General features: G+C 48.3%; 1 protein-coding gene across 4 annotated transcripts in view; it reads right to left on the reverse strand.

The window, feature by feature from the left end:
* Positions 1 to 17,743, reverse strand: part of CAMTA1 (calmodulin binding transcription activator 1) — a 994,006-nt gene that overhangs the window by 673,935 nt on the left and 302,328 nt on the right. For all 4 annotated transcript variants that reach the window (XM_059875731.1, XM_059875732.1, XM_059875734.1 and 1 more), the window contains one exon: positions 12,577 to 12,644. In XM_059875731.1, coding sequence (XP_059731714.1) covers positions 12,577 to 12,644 — 68 coding nt within the window. The remainder of the gene's footprint in view (positions 1 to 12,576; positions 12,645 to 17,743) is intronic.

Consider the following 17,743-nt stretch of genomic DNA (forward strand, 5'->3'; position numbering starts at 1 on the left):
GTGCAAAGAGAGCACCGTCAACCCCCAGATCCAGGGGCAGCATCTCCCGGAGTGGGTGGACAGAATTAATTATTGAGAGCCTGTGACACAGAGGTAGGAGATCACATGTGTGTATGTGGGTGTGTGGGTCTGTGTGTGTGTGAACACATGTGGAAATAGCACATATCCCTGTGTAGGCCAAGCGCCAGGATAGGGTGACCTGTCTCCTCTGCTCTTGCTTCTCCATTGCTGGACACGTTTTGTGATTTCCTAATTTCACTGTCTTCTTCTCCAGCTTTCCCAAATGCCTGGCAGGGCTCTGGTCTCCCTGACACCTCAGCCTAAGTGCCATCTGCCCTTCTATGTACAAATCCAGTTCCACCACAGTCAGAAAGTTCCTGTTCCTGAAGATTTCTCAAAAAAAATAAAAATAAAAAACATGATCCCAAATTCCCACAGACCTGGTTAGGGCAGTGATGGGACTCACAAAGCAGCCAGTCAGGAAGCACCTTGTCCAGTCCCCTGCCCTTGGCACAGCCAGAAGCCCTTGCCCAGCAAGCAACTATCCCAGCCTCAGGCTCCCCTCTGCCCCCTGGAGTCACCTCAAATTAAACAGCTCAGTCAACCCTAAGTTCATCCATCCCGGATGAGGTCAGGGTTGCCAGGAGAGAAGAATTCCTCTCTCCTAGGAGAAATTTTCCTCCACCCAAAATGTTCCCATGGTCCATCTTATTAAATAATTGAATAAAAAGATGAAAATTCTTCCCAGAAATTTTTTTCTCCCACAAAACGGCCATGAAATGGACAGTGTGGGGAATATAGTCAATAATTATTTAATATCTCCGTATGGCGTGCTGCGATTCATGGGGTCGCAAAGAGTCGGACACGACTGAGCGACTGATCTGATCTGATCTGATCTGATGGTGACGTATAGTACTAGACACTGTGGTGATCAGTGCAAAACGTATAAAAATACGGGATCACAATGCTATGAAACAGGAACTAACTCAGTGCTGCAGGAGCAGGAGCTACTAACACAGTGCTGCAGGCTGATTCTACTTCAAAAGCAAACAAACGAACTCATGAAAAATGAAGGTTCAACTCATGGTTACCAGAGGTGGGGAGTTGGGCACAGGGGGGAATTAGATGAAGGTGGTCAAAAAGTACAAACGTCCAGTTATTAAATACAATAAGTGCTAGACATGTAAAGTATATGATAAATATAATTAGCACTGCTGCTGCTGCTAAGTCGCTTCAGTCGTGTCCGACTCTGTGCGACCCTATAGACGGCAGCCCACTAGGCTCCCCCGTCCCTGGGATCCTCCAGGCAAGAACACTGGAGTGGGTTGCCATTTCCTTCTCCAATGCATGAAAGTGAAAAGTGGAAGTGAAGATGCTCAGTCGTGTCCGACTCTTCGCAACCCCTGCAGCCTACCAGGCTCCTCCGTGCATGGGATTTTCCAGGCAAGAGTATGGAGTGGGTGCCGTTGCCTTCTCCATAATTAGCACTGCTCTATGTTATATACAAAAGTTGTTAAGAGAGTAAATCCTGAGTTATCGTCACAAGGAAAACTTTTTTCTGTTTCTTTAATTTTGTATCTACTTGAGATGAAGGATGTTCACTAAAGTTACTGTGACAGTCACTTCATGAACTATGTAAATCAAACCTTATGCCATATGCCTTAAACACATACAGTGCTGTGTGTTGATTATATCTCAATAAAACTGGAAGGCACAAAAGAAAAACACAAGTCAAGTGGCCAAGTATGTGTTGTGTATGCATGTGTGAGGTGTTGTGTATTTGTATATGTTGTGTACTTAGGTATATATGTATAAGTGTGCGTGTGTGTACTGTGTATTTCTGAACGTGTATATGAGTGTTGTGTGTGCATACGTATACACGTCCATACATGTGTGTTATGTTGTATATTTCCATGCATGACTGTGCATGTGTGTGTGTGTGTGCTTCTGTGTACATGTGTGTCTGTGCACATGTCTGTATTGTGCATGTGTACATGTGTGTATGTGTATAAACACACACCATACAAATACTCATGTGCAAAGCAGGATACACAGTCGAGTTGGAGAACTAAGAAAGATATCCTTCCTTTGTTTTTGGCTGATTTTGAATTTTTTAAACCCCACAATAAAAGACTAGACAATCTAAGAATAGCAAAGATAGTACTACCTCTTAGCCAGAGTGAGAAAAGTGGGAGAATCTCCAGCTGATTTGAGAATTACTCATCACACAGAAAATGATGAAGTGCAGAAGTGATCTGTTCTGAGAATACGACTTCCAGCCTCCCGACCCCAACAGGCGCTCCCTCTCCCTGCAACCAACATTGATTTATTAGATCAGAACTGACCCAGGGCAAATATCAGACACCAATCCAGATCAGTAACAGAAACACGAGACAATCCTAATTTTCCAGATTCGGGAGAAGAAAGTGAAGATGATAATAAACTGGTAGGCCCCAGAAAGAAAGTGAGATTCCAGTGGATGGACTCTCTGTCAGGGTAGGTAAACGCCTATGCATTTGTGCTACTTCATTCTCAGAAATAGTCTTTACTGCCAGATTGCTCTGCTTAGAGATGCCAGCAGGTGTCCCTGGGGTGAGCAGTCTCTGGCAGGGTGTCTGTACCCCAATTTGCATCATGGGCATGAGTGCTAAGTTGCTTTAGTCATGTTCAACTCTTTGAGACCCTTTGGACCATAGCCAGCCAGGCTCTTCTGTCCATGGAATTCTCCGGGCAAAAATACTGGAGTTGGCTGCCATGCCCTTCTCCAGTAGATCTTGAGACCCGGGGATTGAATCCATATCTCTTACATCTCCCACATTGGCAGTAGGGCCACCTGTGAAGCCCTGCAGCCCATATGAGAAGCACCCTGCCTGGAGACTAGGCCAATCATGGAAGACACCTTCATAGCCAGGTAGACACAAAAGGCATCAAGGTTCACTATCAGGTGACATGCATGGCATACTGGACGGCCCCAGAAGCCCCCCAGGACTCACAAAATTCCACACAGGGAGAGGCCATGCACCTTGCACCAACACCAGGAATGGCTCTGAGCCAGGGTTGCTGCATTGAAGTGAGCATACTGTTGTTGGAGAGACTGGCTTTGGGGCCACCTCCCTGCACCCAAGAAGTCTACACATCTCAGGGACAGGGTTTCCTGGGTCCTGAGTGGCTGTGCATTTAGAAATCTGAAAACTACATTGTGAGGCATTTCTTTTTACAGACTAAAACAAGAGAAAGAGAAAAAGCAAGACAGTGAGACAGCAAGAAAAACAGAGTGAGCCTAAGAAGAGGAGAGAGAAAAAACAGAGGTGGCACTAGTGGTGAAGACCTGCCTGCCAATGCAAAAGACATAAGAGACCCCAGGTTGATCCCTGGGTCGGGAAGATCCCCTGGAGGAGGGAATGGCAACCCACTCCAGTATTCTTGCCTGGGGAATCCCATGGACAGAGGAGCCTGGCAGGCTTCAGTCCATAGGGTCACAAAGAATCAGACATGACTGAAGCAACTTAGCATGCACACACAGCTCTCCATCAGAAGGGCTGAGCGGTGGTCAGCCAGGAAGACAGGGTTTCTTGACATGAAGACAGCATTGCACCTCTGATCCAGTGACAGCAGAGGGATGACCACGGTGTAAACCCACAAGGACAGAGGGGGTGTGGATAGCCAACACCGTGGAGTAGAAGCAGCAAACCCTACCTACCATGTCAGTTTGCCTTCAGAGCCCCAGAAAGACCCGTGCACTGGAAGCATCGAGTACTGGAGAAGCAAAGACTCGGGAAGGGAGGAAGAGGAAGATCTGTGCAGGGAACAGATAGACCCTCCTAGGGCCCCATGTACCCCACCTGGCCTCTGCCCCCACTGGAGACACATTTCTTCTTGCACAAAGGGACCCTGAAAGACCCCAGACTTCAGACAGCAGAGGAGAGGCAGGCAACACAGATGTAAACCAGGAGAATTCATGACTTGGTGGTGAAATTGCAAGCGCCCTTCCTGCCTGGTTCCCAGACTCCTAGCAGCCAAGCCCAAACCACCAGGCACCTGCGGAGAGATCCTTTCCTGGAGAACCTGAAAGACCTCTCCAGACGCCAGCATCTAGAGATGCAGACTCTAGACCCCCCGGAAGCTGGCTGCCCCCACTGATGAGCCCACTGACGAGAAGCGGCGTGAGAGGACAAACTCTCCTTCAGCAAACAGGGAAGTCAGAAGATAACATCTGAAACTGACAAATCAAGAAAGAGCAGAACAAACACTGAAAAGTCAGGAGGTAAATATCAGAACGAAAAGAAGTGGGCATTCCTGGGAAGTGGGATTGAGCTGTAGAGCAGAGGGCGGCTACTTCTTACAAGGCTTTTCGGATCATTTGATTGATTAAACTACATGCATGTGTGCTAAGTCACTTCAGTCGTGTCTGACTCTGCGACCCCATGCACTGTAGCCCACTATGCTCCTCTGTCCATGGGATTCTCCAGGCAAGAATACCAGAGTGGGTTGCCATGCCCTCCGCCAGGGTATCTTCCCAACCCAGAGACTGAACCCAGGTCTCCTGCATTGCAGGTGGATTCTTTACCACTGAGCCACCAGGGAAGCTTCATATGCCCGTGTATTTGAGATTAAAAATAAAAAGAGTAAAAGAAAGCAGAGGCTGGAGTCAGAAGCCGGCAGCTGCCTAACCCAGTGAGAAACGAGACACACACACCCACTCCCCCACTCTGCTCCCTCCCAGGATGCACATCCTGGACTTGCACTCCTGGCTCCAGGAAGTAAGAAGGAAGGTGAAAGTTGTCAGGACACAAGAGGACACACGAACCCTGCAGTGTGACAAACGCCCCATGCCCACTCGCAAAAAGGGCAGCCACTTAAGGCTTTGCAGCGAGAAACCGGAAGGAAGCCCTGGTCTGCTCCCAAGGGCACCAGGGACCAGGGTTCTGGGCAGCCAGGACGCCTGCCTCGGCCCCCTTCCTGGGCACTGAGGGGGATCAGTGGCCTCCCCATCTCCTCTGGCTTTGATGCTCTGCATCCTGTGATTCTGGGAAATGCACCAAAATCTGGGGCAGTCCCACTTTGATACCGTCGAGACACCAGGCATTTCATCAGGATCCAGGTCACAGCTTCTTCCCTACCTCATTCAGAAACTTATCCCAACTACTGGGGCCCCCAAGGCACATGCCCTCCAGGAGGCCAGGGGCACTGAGGATCCTGAAGAGTCCTGAGCCAGCAGCCGCCACCCACTGCTACTTTTGTTCTTTGGTTAATGATAAGACTTTGGACTTTGTCAGGAATTTGCTCAGTGTGTTAGGAAATGCTGGAATGGATGTAACATGACACATCGTTATGCTAATTTGATAGCAGGTTCCCCAGTTCAGCAGAATGCAAAGGTCACCACATTGAAACCGTGGCCGACTTGGTTTATTTCTTCTTTTGTAGGACAGAGTCCCGGAAATGATCTATGTATAGAGCAGACCTCCCAAACTCTGTTCCTCCATAATACCTGCTACACACACACACACACACACACACACACACACACACACACACACACACGACCAATCCTCAACTCCCCACTCTGCCTGGCTGGACACAGCTACAGAGGCAGCTCAGGGAATCTTTTTCTTTTAATTGTTATAAAATATACATAACATAAACTTTTCCTTTTATAAGTGCACAGTTCAGTGGCATTAAGTACTGATAAATTCACACCGTCGTGCGGCCTGCACCACCATCCACGCAGAGAACTTTTTCATCCTCCCAGACTGAATTCCGTCCCATCAAACACTAACTTCTTGTCCCCCAACACAGCCGCTGGCAACAACCATTCTACTCACTGCCTCCGTGAATCTCACAGCTCTCAGCATCGCCTATAAGTGGGATCAGGCAGTATTCACTCCTCTTGTGGCTGGTTTATTTTACCTATCAGAATGTCCTCAGAGTTCATCCACGTTGCTGTCTGTATCTGAACTCCACTTCTTTTTAGTTCTGGGAACGTTTTAATCCCTCAGATGGGATCTCCACGTGATCTGTGCAGCTCCATTCTAGTCACTTCCTAGGAATAGGGGCTTCCTCAAGAAAGTCCTAGACCTGCCCCAAGGAGCAGATGCCCTAGAGGTGGCCAAAAAGGTCACTCTCCTGTGCCACTTACAGAGGTCCTGGCCAAAGCAGCCCACCTGCCCAGGGACTCATCTGGTACTTAATGAGACTGGATTTCTGGGTGGAGCACTCTGCCCACACCTGGTCCCACAGCCCAGCCCCTCTGCTGGTCCGCACAGGTGCCAGCCTGCTCGCCCACAAGCCTGCACACCACCAGGCACACCCCCCATCAAAGCTCCTGCTCCTCTGTGCACAAGCCCTTCAGAGACAACAGAGGTGGCCCTGCCCATGGGGAGCACGCTGTCCCCCTGCATGGGGGCAAGGCTTAAACACTTGTGATCACTCAGTTGTCAAAAATTGATGACAAAGAACCTGGGCTACAGAAGCTGACAGCAAAGAGACTCCCCTAGAGCTGGTGTGCCTGGGGGGCTCCAGGAAGACCTCAAAGCCAAAAGATGGGCAGATGGGGCTGGACATGGGGTGTTGGAGGGGAGATCAGTGGCCGAGTAAAAGCCAAAGCAGGGGACACAGAAGGTGTGTCTGGAGAGCAGTATCAGCGTCCTAACTGCAGTGGGTGCTTTGTGGTGGGGAGTCAGAGAAAATGAATGAGAAAGGGAGGTGGAGGAAATGCGCTAGGACTCCACCCATAGGTTTTCAAGAACAATGATGCGGAAAGGAGTGTCTTAGGGAAACCAGGGGGAGGAAGTCCAGCCTGGAGAGGGATGTGGTTGGAGCTGTTCAGTTACCCAAGACTGATGCAGATGGCCAGGGCCAGGCCACAGAGACAGAGGAAAGTAAGCATGTGAATTATAGTCTGAAACACTGGCAGAACCAGTGACTAATTCCATCCAGGGAAGGAAGACAAAGCCATGGAGGAGGACAAGTGGTAAGCCCTGGAGCCTTTAAGATGAGGTGGCTCTTCTGAGAGCAAGGGAAATCAGAGAGCAGAAACAGAGCCAGAGCGAGGGCAGGAGGAAGAAGGAAGATGATGAGTTTGAGATGATACTATGACAGCCAGGTGTCCAGGAGAGAGTTCAGGCTTGGGGAAGGTCCACAGAGGGTCAGTAGTCAAACCCTGTAGTTCTTAAGAGTCCTGGGAGGGAGAACTTTGGAGGAAAAGAGCAGAAGACCCAAGACTTGGTCTCACTATCAGCATAGGAAAGACCCAGGGTGGAATATGCAATGGACCTGTGGGGTCCTGAGAGCCCAGAGACGAGGGTGGATCTCCCGCTGAGTCCCTTGGGTCTTCTTGAAACTCAGGTCTCACTTTTCTTCTCCTTTCCCTCCGGACCCCTCCTTCTACTTAGCTCTTTTATTGCTTATTGACCAAGAAGCATTCAGTGTTCATTATAGAAAAATTCTATTATTAGACCTTTAGTGTTTCAGTGTTAAGGTGCTATCTACATAAATCTAATTAATTAGATAATTAATAGCATTTTCCAGCCTCCAAACAAATACAGACAAGATCCCTGGGAAGGAAGTGTTTTCAATTCCATTTTGAGCTTCATGTGTCCCCGACTTCCAAGAAAGGTTGCATGTTTCCCAGGGGAGGAGAAATACATTATTGGGCTTGCTAAATTTTGCAGCCCGCCTGCCTGGGCTCTGCTGGGCTCTGCTCTCTGCCCTGTGGGGGAGCACGTGCTCCTCCACACTGCCTGCAACTCAGAGGCTAGATCAACTCCAGAGGTCAGCACAGGAACCCAGAGCCAAGCTCACCAGCAGAGGAGGCTGGGTCTCCCAGGTGGTTCAGAATCAATGGAGACGGGAGGTAGAAAAAAGTAGTGGGACCATTTGAGGGGCCACCTTCACACCCCACAGCAGCGGAAGTGTAGCCTCAAAGCTAAGATTGTAGGCTTTGCTGTAAGATAATCCTGGGTTCAAATTCTAGCTCTCACATTTGGCTGTGCCATCTTAGACAGATAATACACCCTTTCTGCATCTCATGTCTGTCAGAGCTGCTGAAGAGACTTAAAAGCCCATCACGGAAGTGCCCCAGAGCACAGCACTAGGAAATCTATACAAAACAAAAATAAAGTGAAATAAAACCAGATCTCTCCCTCCACAACCTTCAGACTCACTCTCATTCATTTCACAAATATTCACGGAGCACCCACTATGTGTCCAGCAGCGCTGCAGGCACTGGAGAGACTCCTTGAACAAGCCAGACTGGAAATCCTTCTCCTTGTGGTACTTTTGGAGGGAAAGGAGGTCAGGTGGTGAATAAGTGAATTAAATAAACAGGGAAACTACACCATGTCTCAGGTAGTGAAGGGCACTCTAGAGAAACAGAACACAGGAACAGAGGAAAGAAATTCCTGCTGGATGGGAAGGGTGTGATTTTTAAAGCATGTGTTCATGGAAGACCTCATGGAGAGAATGACACCAAATCAAGGCCAGAAGGAGGAGCTGGAAGAACATGCTAGATGGAGGGGTGGAATCTCTCCATCCTAAGATTCTAAATTCATCTGGCATGGTGGGGAGTGTGGAGTCTCCTGGGGTCTCCCAGTGGTATTATTATAGTGCTGAGCACACAGGAAGTGCCAAATAAAGACATCCTGAAGGGTGATTTTTCAAGCTACCACTTTCAGAAGGTCCCAGTTGCTGATAATACAATATGGGGCTGCTTCAACAATCTGCATGCAGCCCTGTTGTGGTGACAAAGCCGCCCCAGGGGCCCCCAGCCCTGGGAGCCTCCTGCAGCACACCTCATTATTAAACAGGTGAGCGGGGCTCCCGGGACCTTCGCTGTAATTAGGGCAGGATCTGAGCAAGGGCTCTATTTATAACCCCCAGCCATCAGCCAGCCAGGGAGACGACGAGTTGGTCCCTCTGCAGCTCCTATACCAACATCTATATGTGAACTGATTACGACAATTAATTTAATAGGGATTCCTCCACACAAACAATGTATCATTTTATTAGGAAACTCTATAAATGTCAGTGGTGCAATTCATTTTTATTAATTTTCTGAAATGAAATTAGCAGTGGCGGCGGTAGCGGCAAACAGAAGTTGTATTGCCTCCTCATTCAGCAGAGTATTGGTGTCATTAATTCCTTAATACCAGGAGGCCGGTTTGCATGAACTCAGCAGTTAACTGCACCAATTAATTTCAATACAAGAGAAGGGAGGGGGGTGGGGAGATCCAAACTCAACCCAACAACTAATTTAGGAAGGTCCTTGAACAACCACAGCAACTTTTCCGCCTCCTGGGACAAGAAGCTTTCAAGTGTAAACACGGACTGGATGTTATAATACTAATAGGAATCATTCTATCTTTACCCTCTGCTTTCAGAAAAGAAACTCATCCTTCCAAAGCCCGGAGAGATGGTGGCAAGTACGTCCCAAAATCAAGGCCAACAGGAAGCCTGGGGACAGCCCCTTGCAAACAGACCTGCTTGGGCACAGACCCTCATAGCATGCAAAGCAAGATCACCAATACTATCTCATTCAGTGCTCATCGTGACCCAATGAAGACACAATCAACGTTGGCCTCCGTCTCATGCATGAAGAAGAAAAAATGGAGCTTTGAAAGGGGCTGAAACAACTCTGTTAAAGTCACAAAGGTACTGAGTGACGGGGCCAAGGCTCAGACTTGGATGTGTCAATATCAAAACCCTTATCCCTTCTCTGCCGCCAGGCGCCCACCTTGTGCCTCGAGACAGGAAGGCTCTTGGCTCTATTTATACTCCCCCAAAGTCAAGTGCGTCAGGCACGACTATGAGTGACATTCACTTCTCAACGGAAACCCGAATTCAGGCTGAAACACGAGGCAGGATCCCCACCCTGTCGTGCTGTCAGGGAGCAACTGAAGCAGGACTCGCGTCCGCACATCTAAAATCAGATGTCTAGCCCAGGACGCGTGACAGAGAACCTCGCTCTCTGGCTAAAGAGAAGCTCTTTCCTTCCACTTAGATTCAAGAGGTGTTTGGCTGAGGAATGAAGGGTGTGTGGAGAGCCTGGAGGCTGCTTGAAATGAGGACCACAGTGGGGAGTCAGGGAAATGGTGCCAAGGTGGAAATCAGACAGACTTCCTCCTGCCCAGAGAAACTAGAGCAGCGGTTCTCAAAGTGGGGTCTCCGGCCTGCACCCCATCACCTGGGGCTCGTTAGATATACAGAGGATCAGGCCCAACCCAGACATCCTGAATCAGAAACCGGGGGTGGCATCCAACATGTTACTGGAGCAAGCCCCCCAGCTGATTCTGATCCCTGATTAGGTTTGGAAATCACTGCCCTGTAAGAAGGTGACTCCAAAGAAAGGAGAGATGAGTGGACCAGGCTCTCCACAGTACAGGACACAGCTGTGCTCACAGACAGTCGATGGGCATCACATTCGCTCTCCCTGCCCCCACTCTGACCACCCTCTAGCAAAGAATGTCCTTCTTGGCCTCATTCTTTCTGGGCTTGGCCACAGTAATTGCTTTGGCTAATGGATTTGCAAGCAGGTGTGACATATGATGGGCTTCCCAGGTGGCACTAGTGGTAAAGAATCTACCTGCCAGTGCAGGAGACATAAGAGACGTGGGTTTGATCCCTGGGTCGGGAAGATCCCCTGGAGGAGGGCACGGCAACCCACTCCAGTATTCTTGCCTGGACAATCCCATGGATACAGAAGCCTGGAGGGCTACAGTCCACTGGGGCCACAGAGAGTCAATCATGGCTCAAGTGACTTAGCACACATGCACCCATGTGACTATGATGCCACATCCAGGGGGCTTCACTGTGCCTACATGGACTGCCTTGGCTTTTAAGCCCCTGCCATTCTCCAGGAGAACCAGATGTCCCAGACAGGGAAGTGAGGGTGGGCAGCAGGGGGTGGGGGAGGCTTCTAGGCCTAGGTCCTACAAAAAGAAGACACATCGAGTGGTCCTGAACATAACTCAAAACCAAAGCCAACCCACAGACCCATGAGCAGGAAATAAACATTTATTGTTATAAGTTACTTAGTTTGGAGACTGTTTCTTACAAGGCATTATCACATCAAAAGCTGACGGATACAAACCATTTGACTTTATAGCAAAGGAAACCATGGCCCCAGAAGGCTAAGAAGTTGAAGAGATCCTACAGAGGGGTTCAGGATGAAAGGCAAAAAGATCAGAGTCAACCTCTGCCCCACCTAGGGATGCAAATCTCAGGAACTCACCTCCCTTTCCTCAATATCCTCTGATACACTCTTTCAAAATGGAAATTTTTGTCTTCATCTAATGGATGTGTGTGTGCTAAGTCACTTCAGTCATCTCTGACTCTTTGTGATCCTATGGACTGTAGCCTCCCAGGCTCCTCTGTCCATGGGATTCCCCAGGCAAGAATACTGGAGTGAGTTGCCATGCCCTCCTCCAGGAGATCTTCCTGACCCGAGGATCAAACCCGCATCTCTTACACCTTCTGCATTGGCAGGCAGGTTCTTTGCCAGTAGGCCACCTGGGAAGCCCCATCTAATGGATGCTAACCAGTAAAAACCTAAATGTCATGAAGAAATATTTTAAAGAACCTTCTAAACTGAGTGAATATCTTTCTTCTGTGGCTCAGAAAGGACAAACAGGTCAAGCGGATGGCCAAGTGGGCAGAGGGCGCACCCCCACCCCTTTCCTGGTCTCCCAGTTAACAAACAGGGAATTTGGCACTTCTGGCCAAAGGAAACAGACTGGGCTTTCCACCTCTGAGGTTCAAACCCACAGCCCGGTTATCCTGTAAGCTGTGCTCCGGCTAATACCACTCAAGCTGTTAAACATCTGGGCCCATCACCACTAATAGAAAACCTGTGGCAATTGGAAGAGAGTGGCTGTGTTTTTCCAAAGCTCTAGGATGGAACATACCAAAAATGAAAAACTGAGAGCTGGGAAGGAGAAGAGGCTGCCTTTAAAATCAACCCTAAATCCCAACATCCCCATTCTTCACAAAATGATATCACTCGCACTGACAGAACACAAGTCAGCTGAGTCCTTGCCAATTCCCTCTGTTCCCAGGTGGTGAGATGAGTTTGGTGTCCGTGGCAGTCGGCAGGTTCACAGACGTGGACTAAATAATAAATTGCAAACAGCCATGCCTTTCTGATTGGGGAGATCTTAACACCATCCAGAAAAACTGGACTTTCAGTTTGTGAAACGTGTTGAGATGAAAGTGAACAGTTAAGGTAGTTTCTGTTTTTGAAAGGACGTTTATAGAGAACATCGGTAGCACTTTCCCCAAATAAACTTCCCCTGACAGTCCTGCCTGCCAAGCCTTTCCAAGCACCCAGCTGAAGGATCCAGCTTTAAGCCAGCAGGTTAAAATTTCCAACTTGCATGATGGCAGCTGCACTGGTTTTAATCCATCTGACCACATTCACTATCACGATCTTGAGCCAATGAATGAGACCTCAGTGTCACAAGCTATCAGGCACAACACAGCATTCTGAACTTGCTCGTGAATGAACTGACCAAACACAGTAATCAATGAAAATCAATACGTTTACTGCACATATTCAAAAACCCATGAAATCTGGGACATTACCTTGTCTTAGGGGAGGTGGTTAGCCATTCTTCGTGTTTCTCAAATGTTATTAAATAAGCTGCAATTTCCTGAAACAGAAGAATAAAAAGATAATAACAACAATTAGCTCACTTCGGATCCTGAGAGGTAAGAAGGATGATTTTATTTTATTTTATTTTATTTATTGCTTTTTTCCCAGCTGCCATCCTCTTTTGTGAGGTTGGAACCTCATCTCCAGTGGAGAAATACTCAACTTGGACTGCGTTTCTATTTTGATTTTTTTAAAAGACCTTTCCATTCAACCTGCCATACTGTAATAATCAAAGCACCAGGTTTCAAAAGATGAGTTGGTGGCAAGGACAAAGATACCTCTCTGTGGAAGGAAAACATCAGACATTGTTCCAGCTTCTAAATGTCATTAATTTGAAGCAGGAGAAAACACACGCCAACAACAGGTCTCCACTCGTGCAAGGTCAGAACTGGAAAGTTTAGTCGGTCTCCCTCTGAAACTGGAGTAACCTTTCATCATTGTCACAAGGAGCATTGCCTTCTCTCAGCATGAGCCCCGAGCGCCGAGCCAAATCACACAAAGATTAAAAAAAGGAAAGAGAAAGCCATAGTACAGAGACAGAGACGGTGAGACAGAAAGAGAGAGAGAAAGAGAGGGCGTGGGGTGGGGGGTTAACCTTTCCTACTTCTGATAATCTACCGAAGAGCACTTCAGAAAGACGAGCCGTGTCAGCAGAGTTTAAGGCAAAGATGGAGAAAATGTGGGCACCTGAAGGTAAATTAAATATTTATAAACACAACAACATCACTGCAGATAGAATTACTGATTTATTAATCATTTCCATAAAAAGCCAGTGGGTGACATCCACATAAGTCATCGCTCGGGCTCCAAGGCATGATATGGCCCATTACTTCCAGCTCCAAAAGGACCTGCTGACGTGAAATTGGCAGGAACTGTAAGTTAAATTAAGGCTGGACTAGTATTCCGTTCCCTTGATCTTGGTGATGATACAGCACGGAGCTGCCGCCCTCGACAACCAGAAAAATGCAGGGAGCTGGCCTCCCTTCTCAATTTCCTGTGCCACTGGGGATGGAGCAACAGTCAGCCTCCTCCAAGCTTGGATGTCAGGGTGTGGACACCAATGCCACAGAGACACTAAACTTAGCCTTGAAGGAGAAGAAGAGACACCACCAAAACCAGGGAAACAGGGCAAGTCAATGTAGAAAACACCACCCGGGCCACACAGTGTGACGGTCACAGGCCCGGATGGGGGTCAGGGTCTCTCATCATGGTGGAAACCGGCCACACCACAAGCTAGCCATGACTGCTAACCAGAGCCCCAGCTACATCAGTCCTTTCCCCAAGAAGCTGTGAAACAGAAACCTATGGCAAAAACAGTTGCCTTGTACAGATTTCCTTTTTCCCCCCTCTGGCAGTGCTCTGTGACAACCTTGAGGGCTGGAATGGAGTGGAGGGTGGGAGGGAGAGTCAAGAAGGAGGGGACATATGCATACTTATGGCTGATTCATGTTGCTGTACGGCAGAAACCAATACAACATTATAAAGCAATTAATTAATGGCCACCTGATATGAAGCACCAACTCATTGGAAAAGCCCCTGAGGCTAGGAAAGATTGAAAGCAAAAGGAGAAGGGGGTGACAGAGGATAAGATGGTTAGATAGCATCACCGACTCAATGGACATGACTTTGAGCAAACTCCAGGAGATGGAAGACCGGGAAGCTTGGCATACTGCAGTCCATGGGGTCACAGAGAGTCAGACATGACTTAGGGACTGAACAACAACAATCCTCCAATTAAAAATTTTGAAAAAGACTTCTATTGTTGATTTCAGTTAAAGAAGCTGATCAACCAGATCATTCTCTTTCCTTTCCTTGGACGATGTCTTCTCTAAAGCCTTATCACAGACAGATATCGCCTCCCCAGGCTGGCCCTCCTAACTCATCGTGACAGGGCTGGCTGCCCATCCTCAGTGTTCCCATGGCACCTGGCACCTTCCTCCAGCACAAAGGATTGATCACTCTGCATCCTAATGGCTTGTTTACTTGGATAGCATCCCCCACTGGTCCATGTACTCCTCAAGGGCAGGGACTACGTCACCACTGATACATCCCCAGGATGTAACAATGTCCTGAAAAATGTTTGTTGGATGGATGAATGGATGAGTGAGTGGGTACATAGGAGGGAGGCATGAAGAGTAGGCACTGTAGAAATAAAAGCGCCTATATAAGGGAGGTATATATGTATACACATGACTGATTCACATTTTTGGATAGCACAAACTAACACAATATTGTAAAGCAATTATCCTCCAATTTAAAAAATATTATAAAAAATCACTAAATTTCAAAATACTGAAATTCTAAACTAATGACTTTTTTCCAGGAATAATCCTATTGTCTATAATGCTATGATTTACTTTTTCTAAAAATGTAGATTTCTTGGTGAAAAAAGTGTATATATAAGTAAGGGTGTTTGTGTGTGTGTCCTAAGTATGTTGAGTGTTTCTATACGTTTATTACTTAAGATAGTTGAGTGTTCAGTGCTCAGTCAGGTTGACTCTTTGGGATCCCATGGATTGTAGCCTGCCAGGCTCCTCTGCCCATACGATTCTCCAGGCAAGAATACTGGACTAGGTTGTCATTACCTCCTTCAGGGGATCTTTCCCGACCCAGGGATCGAACCCTCGTCTCCTGTGTCTCCTGTATTTGCAGGCAGATTCTTTACCACTGTGCCACCTGGGAAGCCTAAGAAAGTTGAAGCAAGTGCTTAAAAGCAGCAAAACCCAGCGGCTCTGAGACAGACCTTTACTGGTGAGTTAATTAACTCTGGTCACCTGGGAAGGTGATAGAGTCTGACGGTGAAGAGCACACACTCTGGAAGCAAACAGACCCAGCTTGGGCGCTGGCTCTGCCACTTACTCACTGTATGGCCTTGAGCATGTTGCCTGACCTGTCCAGACCTCGGTTTCCTAGGAAACTGAGATCAAACCACCTCATGGGTAGTTGCAAGGAGCGAAAATTCTTAATACCCTGCCTGGCATATAGCAATGCCCAACAATCATTGCTGCCATGATTATGATTAAAAGGTCTACGTGATATAAGCCGGCTCTACAGAGACCCCTGATGAGGTAGCAAGTACCCAATGGTCCAGTCAATCCCCACCCTCTACTGTCCTCCACCCCCAATACCCACCATGAATGCTAACGTCACAGTGACTCTTCAGAGTTAGTTGGCATCAATCCTTCCCCTTTTCTACTGGAGCCCACCTTGTTGCACAAAGCACTGGGAACTAACAGTGGCTGGAGTCAGGAAGTAGATAAACTGGGCCACTTTTTAGGTGCTCATCTTCCTGAACTTCAGTAGTTTTGATATCTGGGGGAATGGTCTACGCCAACTGGAACCCCTGGGACCCAGGCTCTTGCCCAGACTAAGAGCTGAGAGCTAAGTGACCCCTAATAGCCCAGAAGGATGGGGGCACAGAGCACCCCAGCCACCTCTAAATTCATCCCAGTGTTCCAAAGACACAGAGCCCCAAAGAAGGCCTTCGTGAACAGGCAATGCTTGCCCCAACCTGTCAGGGTTGCCCACTACTGCTACTGTTGTGCAAGGAGAGAAATCCCCTGGACTGCTTATTGCATTCACTGTTGACTCTACAAATGTTTATTGTGCACCTAGTATGACCAGCCAGTGAAAAAGACCACATGAAGTCTGCCCTTAAAGAGTTCACAGCTGAGGACAAAGACAAGTCAACGTAACAGTGGGGCTTTCATGTCATCACAGGGTCAACTGTCCTGTCAACTCTGTAACCAGACCCAGTGGCTCTTCTCAGGCCTGCCAAGCTGCCGTGCAAATAAGCAGAGGCCCCAGGGAACCACAACAATTCATGGACTGTCTTCGAGCGCCAGCTACACCCTCCTCCACTCTCAAATTAACAGGGACCCCCACACACACATATATCCGCCTGGTGGAGCACCCGTCCCCCTTTAGAGCAGCCCCTCCAAGCAAAGGAAACTGAATGCCTAGCCCCAGGCTCCCTATTCTGTGGTGCTCACCTCGGCTCAGACAGTAAAGTGTCTGCCTACAATGTGGGGAACCCAGGTTCGATCCCTGGGTTGGGAAGATCTCCTGGAGAAGGAAATGGCAACCTACTCCAGTACTCTTGCCTGGAAAATCCCATGGACAGAGGAGCCTGGTAGGCTACAGTCCATGGGGTCGCAAAGAGTCGGACACGACTGAGCAACTTCACTTTCACCTTGGCTAAGCCTGAAGCTGGACTGGATTACAAGGGAGCATCGCTCTGCTACTGCCTGACTCCCAGCTGGACTGGGAGTGTCTGGGTCACCTGTCTACTCCCCAACCCAGGCTGCCCAGGAATTTCCCTTTTTCTGGTCTTGGTCTGTCTCATCCTCAGATGGGCAGACCATAGGCCAGACTCTGCCTCCGCAAAACTTAGAATTTTGTTGGGGAGATGGCTAGGCATAACCCAAAGAACCACACAGAATAGTAGATGTTAAGAGTGTTAAGCAAAGTGAGACCCATCACTACTCAAGAGTCATCTGGGTAATGATGGGGAATGATTTCAGAGGGAAGGAGGATTTCACCATCTGTGTCATCATAACAGCTGATGCTGGCAGAGTGATGTCCAAGGCCAGCGAGTGCTCCAGGACTTCACAAAGGACAGTCTCACTTAATCTTCAAAACAAACGATGCAGTGGGAACTGTGCCCATTTTACAGGTGGGGAACCTGAGGCACTAGGCAGTTCAGTGACTTGCCCAAGGTCACATGGCTACGCTCTGCAGAACTAGAACCTGAATCCATGTGGAACAGCTCCAGAACCCACACTCTCCACCACTGATCAGGATTTCTTAAAAGAACAGCTACAATGTGTTCAGAGATAGGAAAGGAAACCCTGCCCGTGGACAGTCATGCTTCCCCCAGCTCAGACTAACAGCTTCCTGGTCTCTGCTGAGCCAGAGTCACCTCACTGCCCCATCTCCCTTCAGAGGACCAGGAGCAGTGAGACTGAGCATCCGTGAGCAGGATTCTCTCCTTCCAGCAGGATCAGGCTCCTTTTCACCCCAAAACCTGTGTATGATTCATGGGATCATCTATTTTGGTGACAGAAGTTTCCTATATCCAGGAAACATTTGCTTTAA

Source organism: Bos taurus, chromosome 16 (genome assembly GCF_002263795.3).
Source record: "Bos taurus isolate L1 Dominette 01449 registration number 42190680 breed Hereford chromosome 16, ARS-UCD2.0, whole genome shotgun sequence".
Classification (NCBI taxonomy): domain Eukaryota; kingdom Metazoa; phylum Chordata; class Mammalia; order Artiodactyla; family Bovidae; genus Bos; species Bos taurus.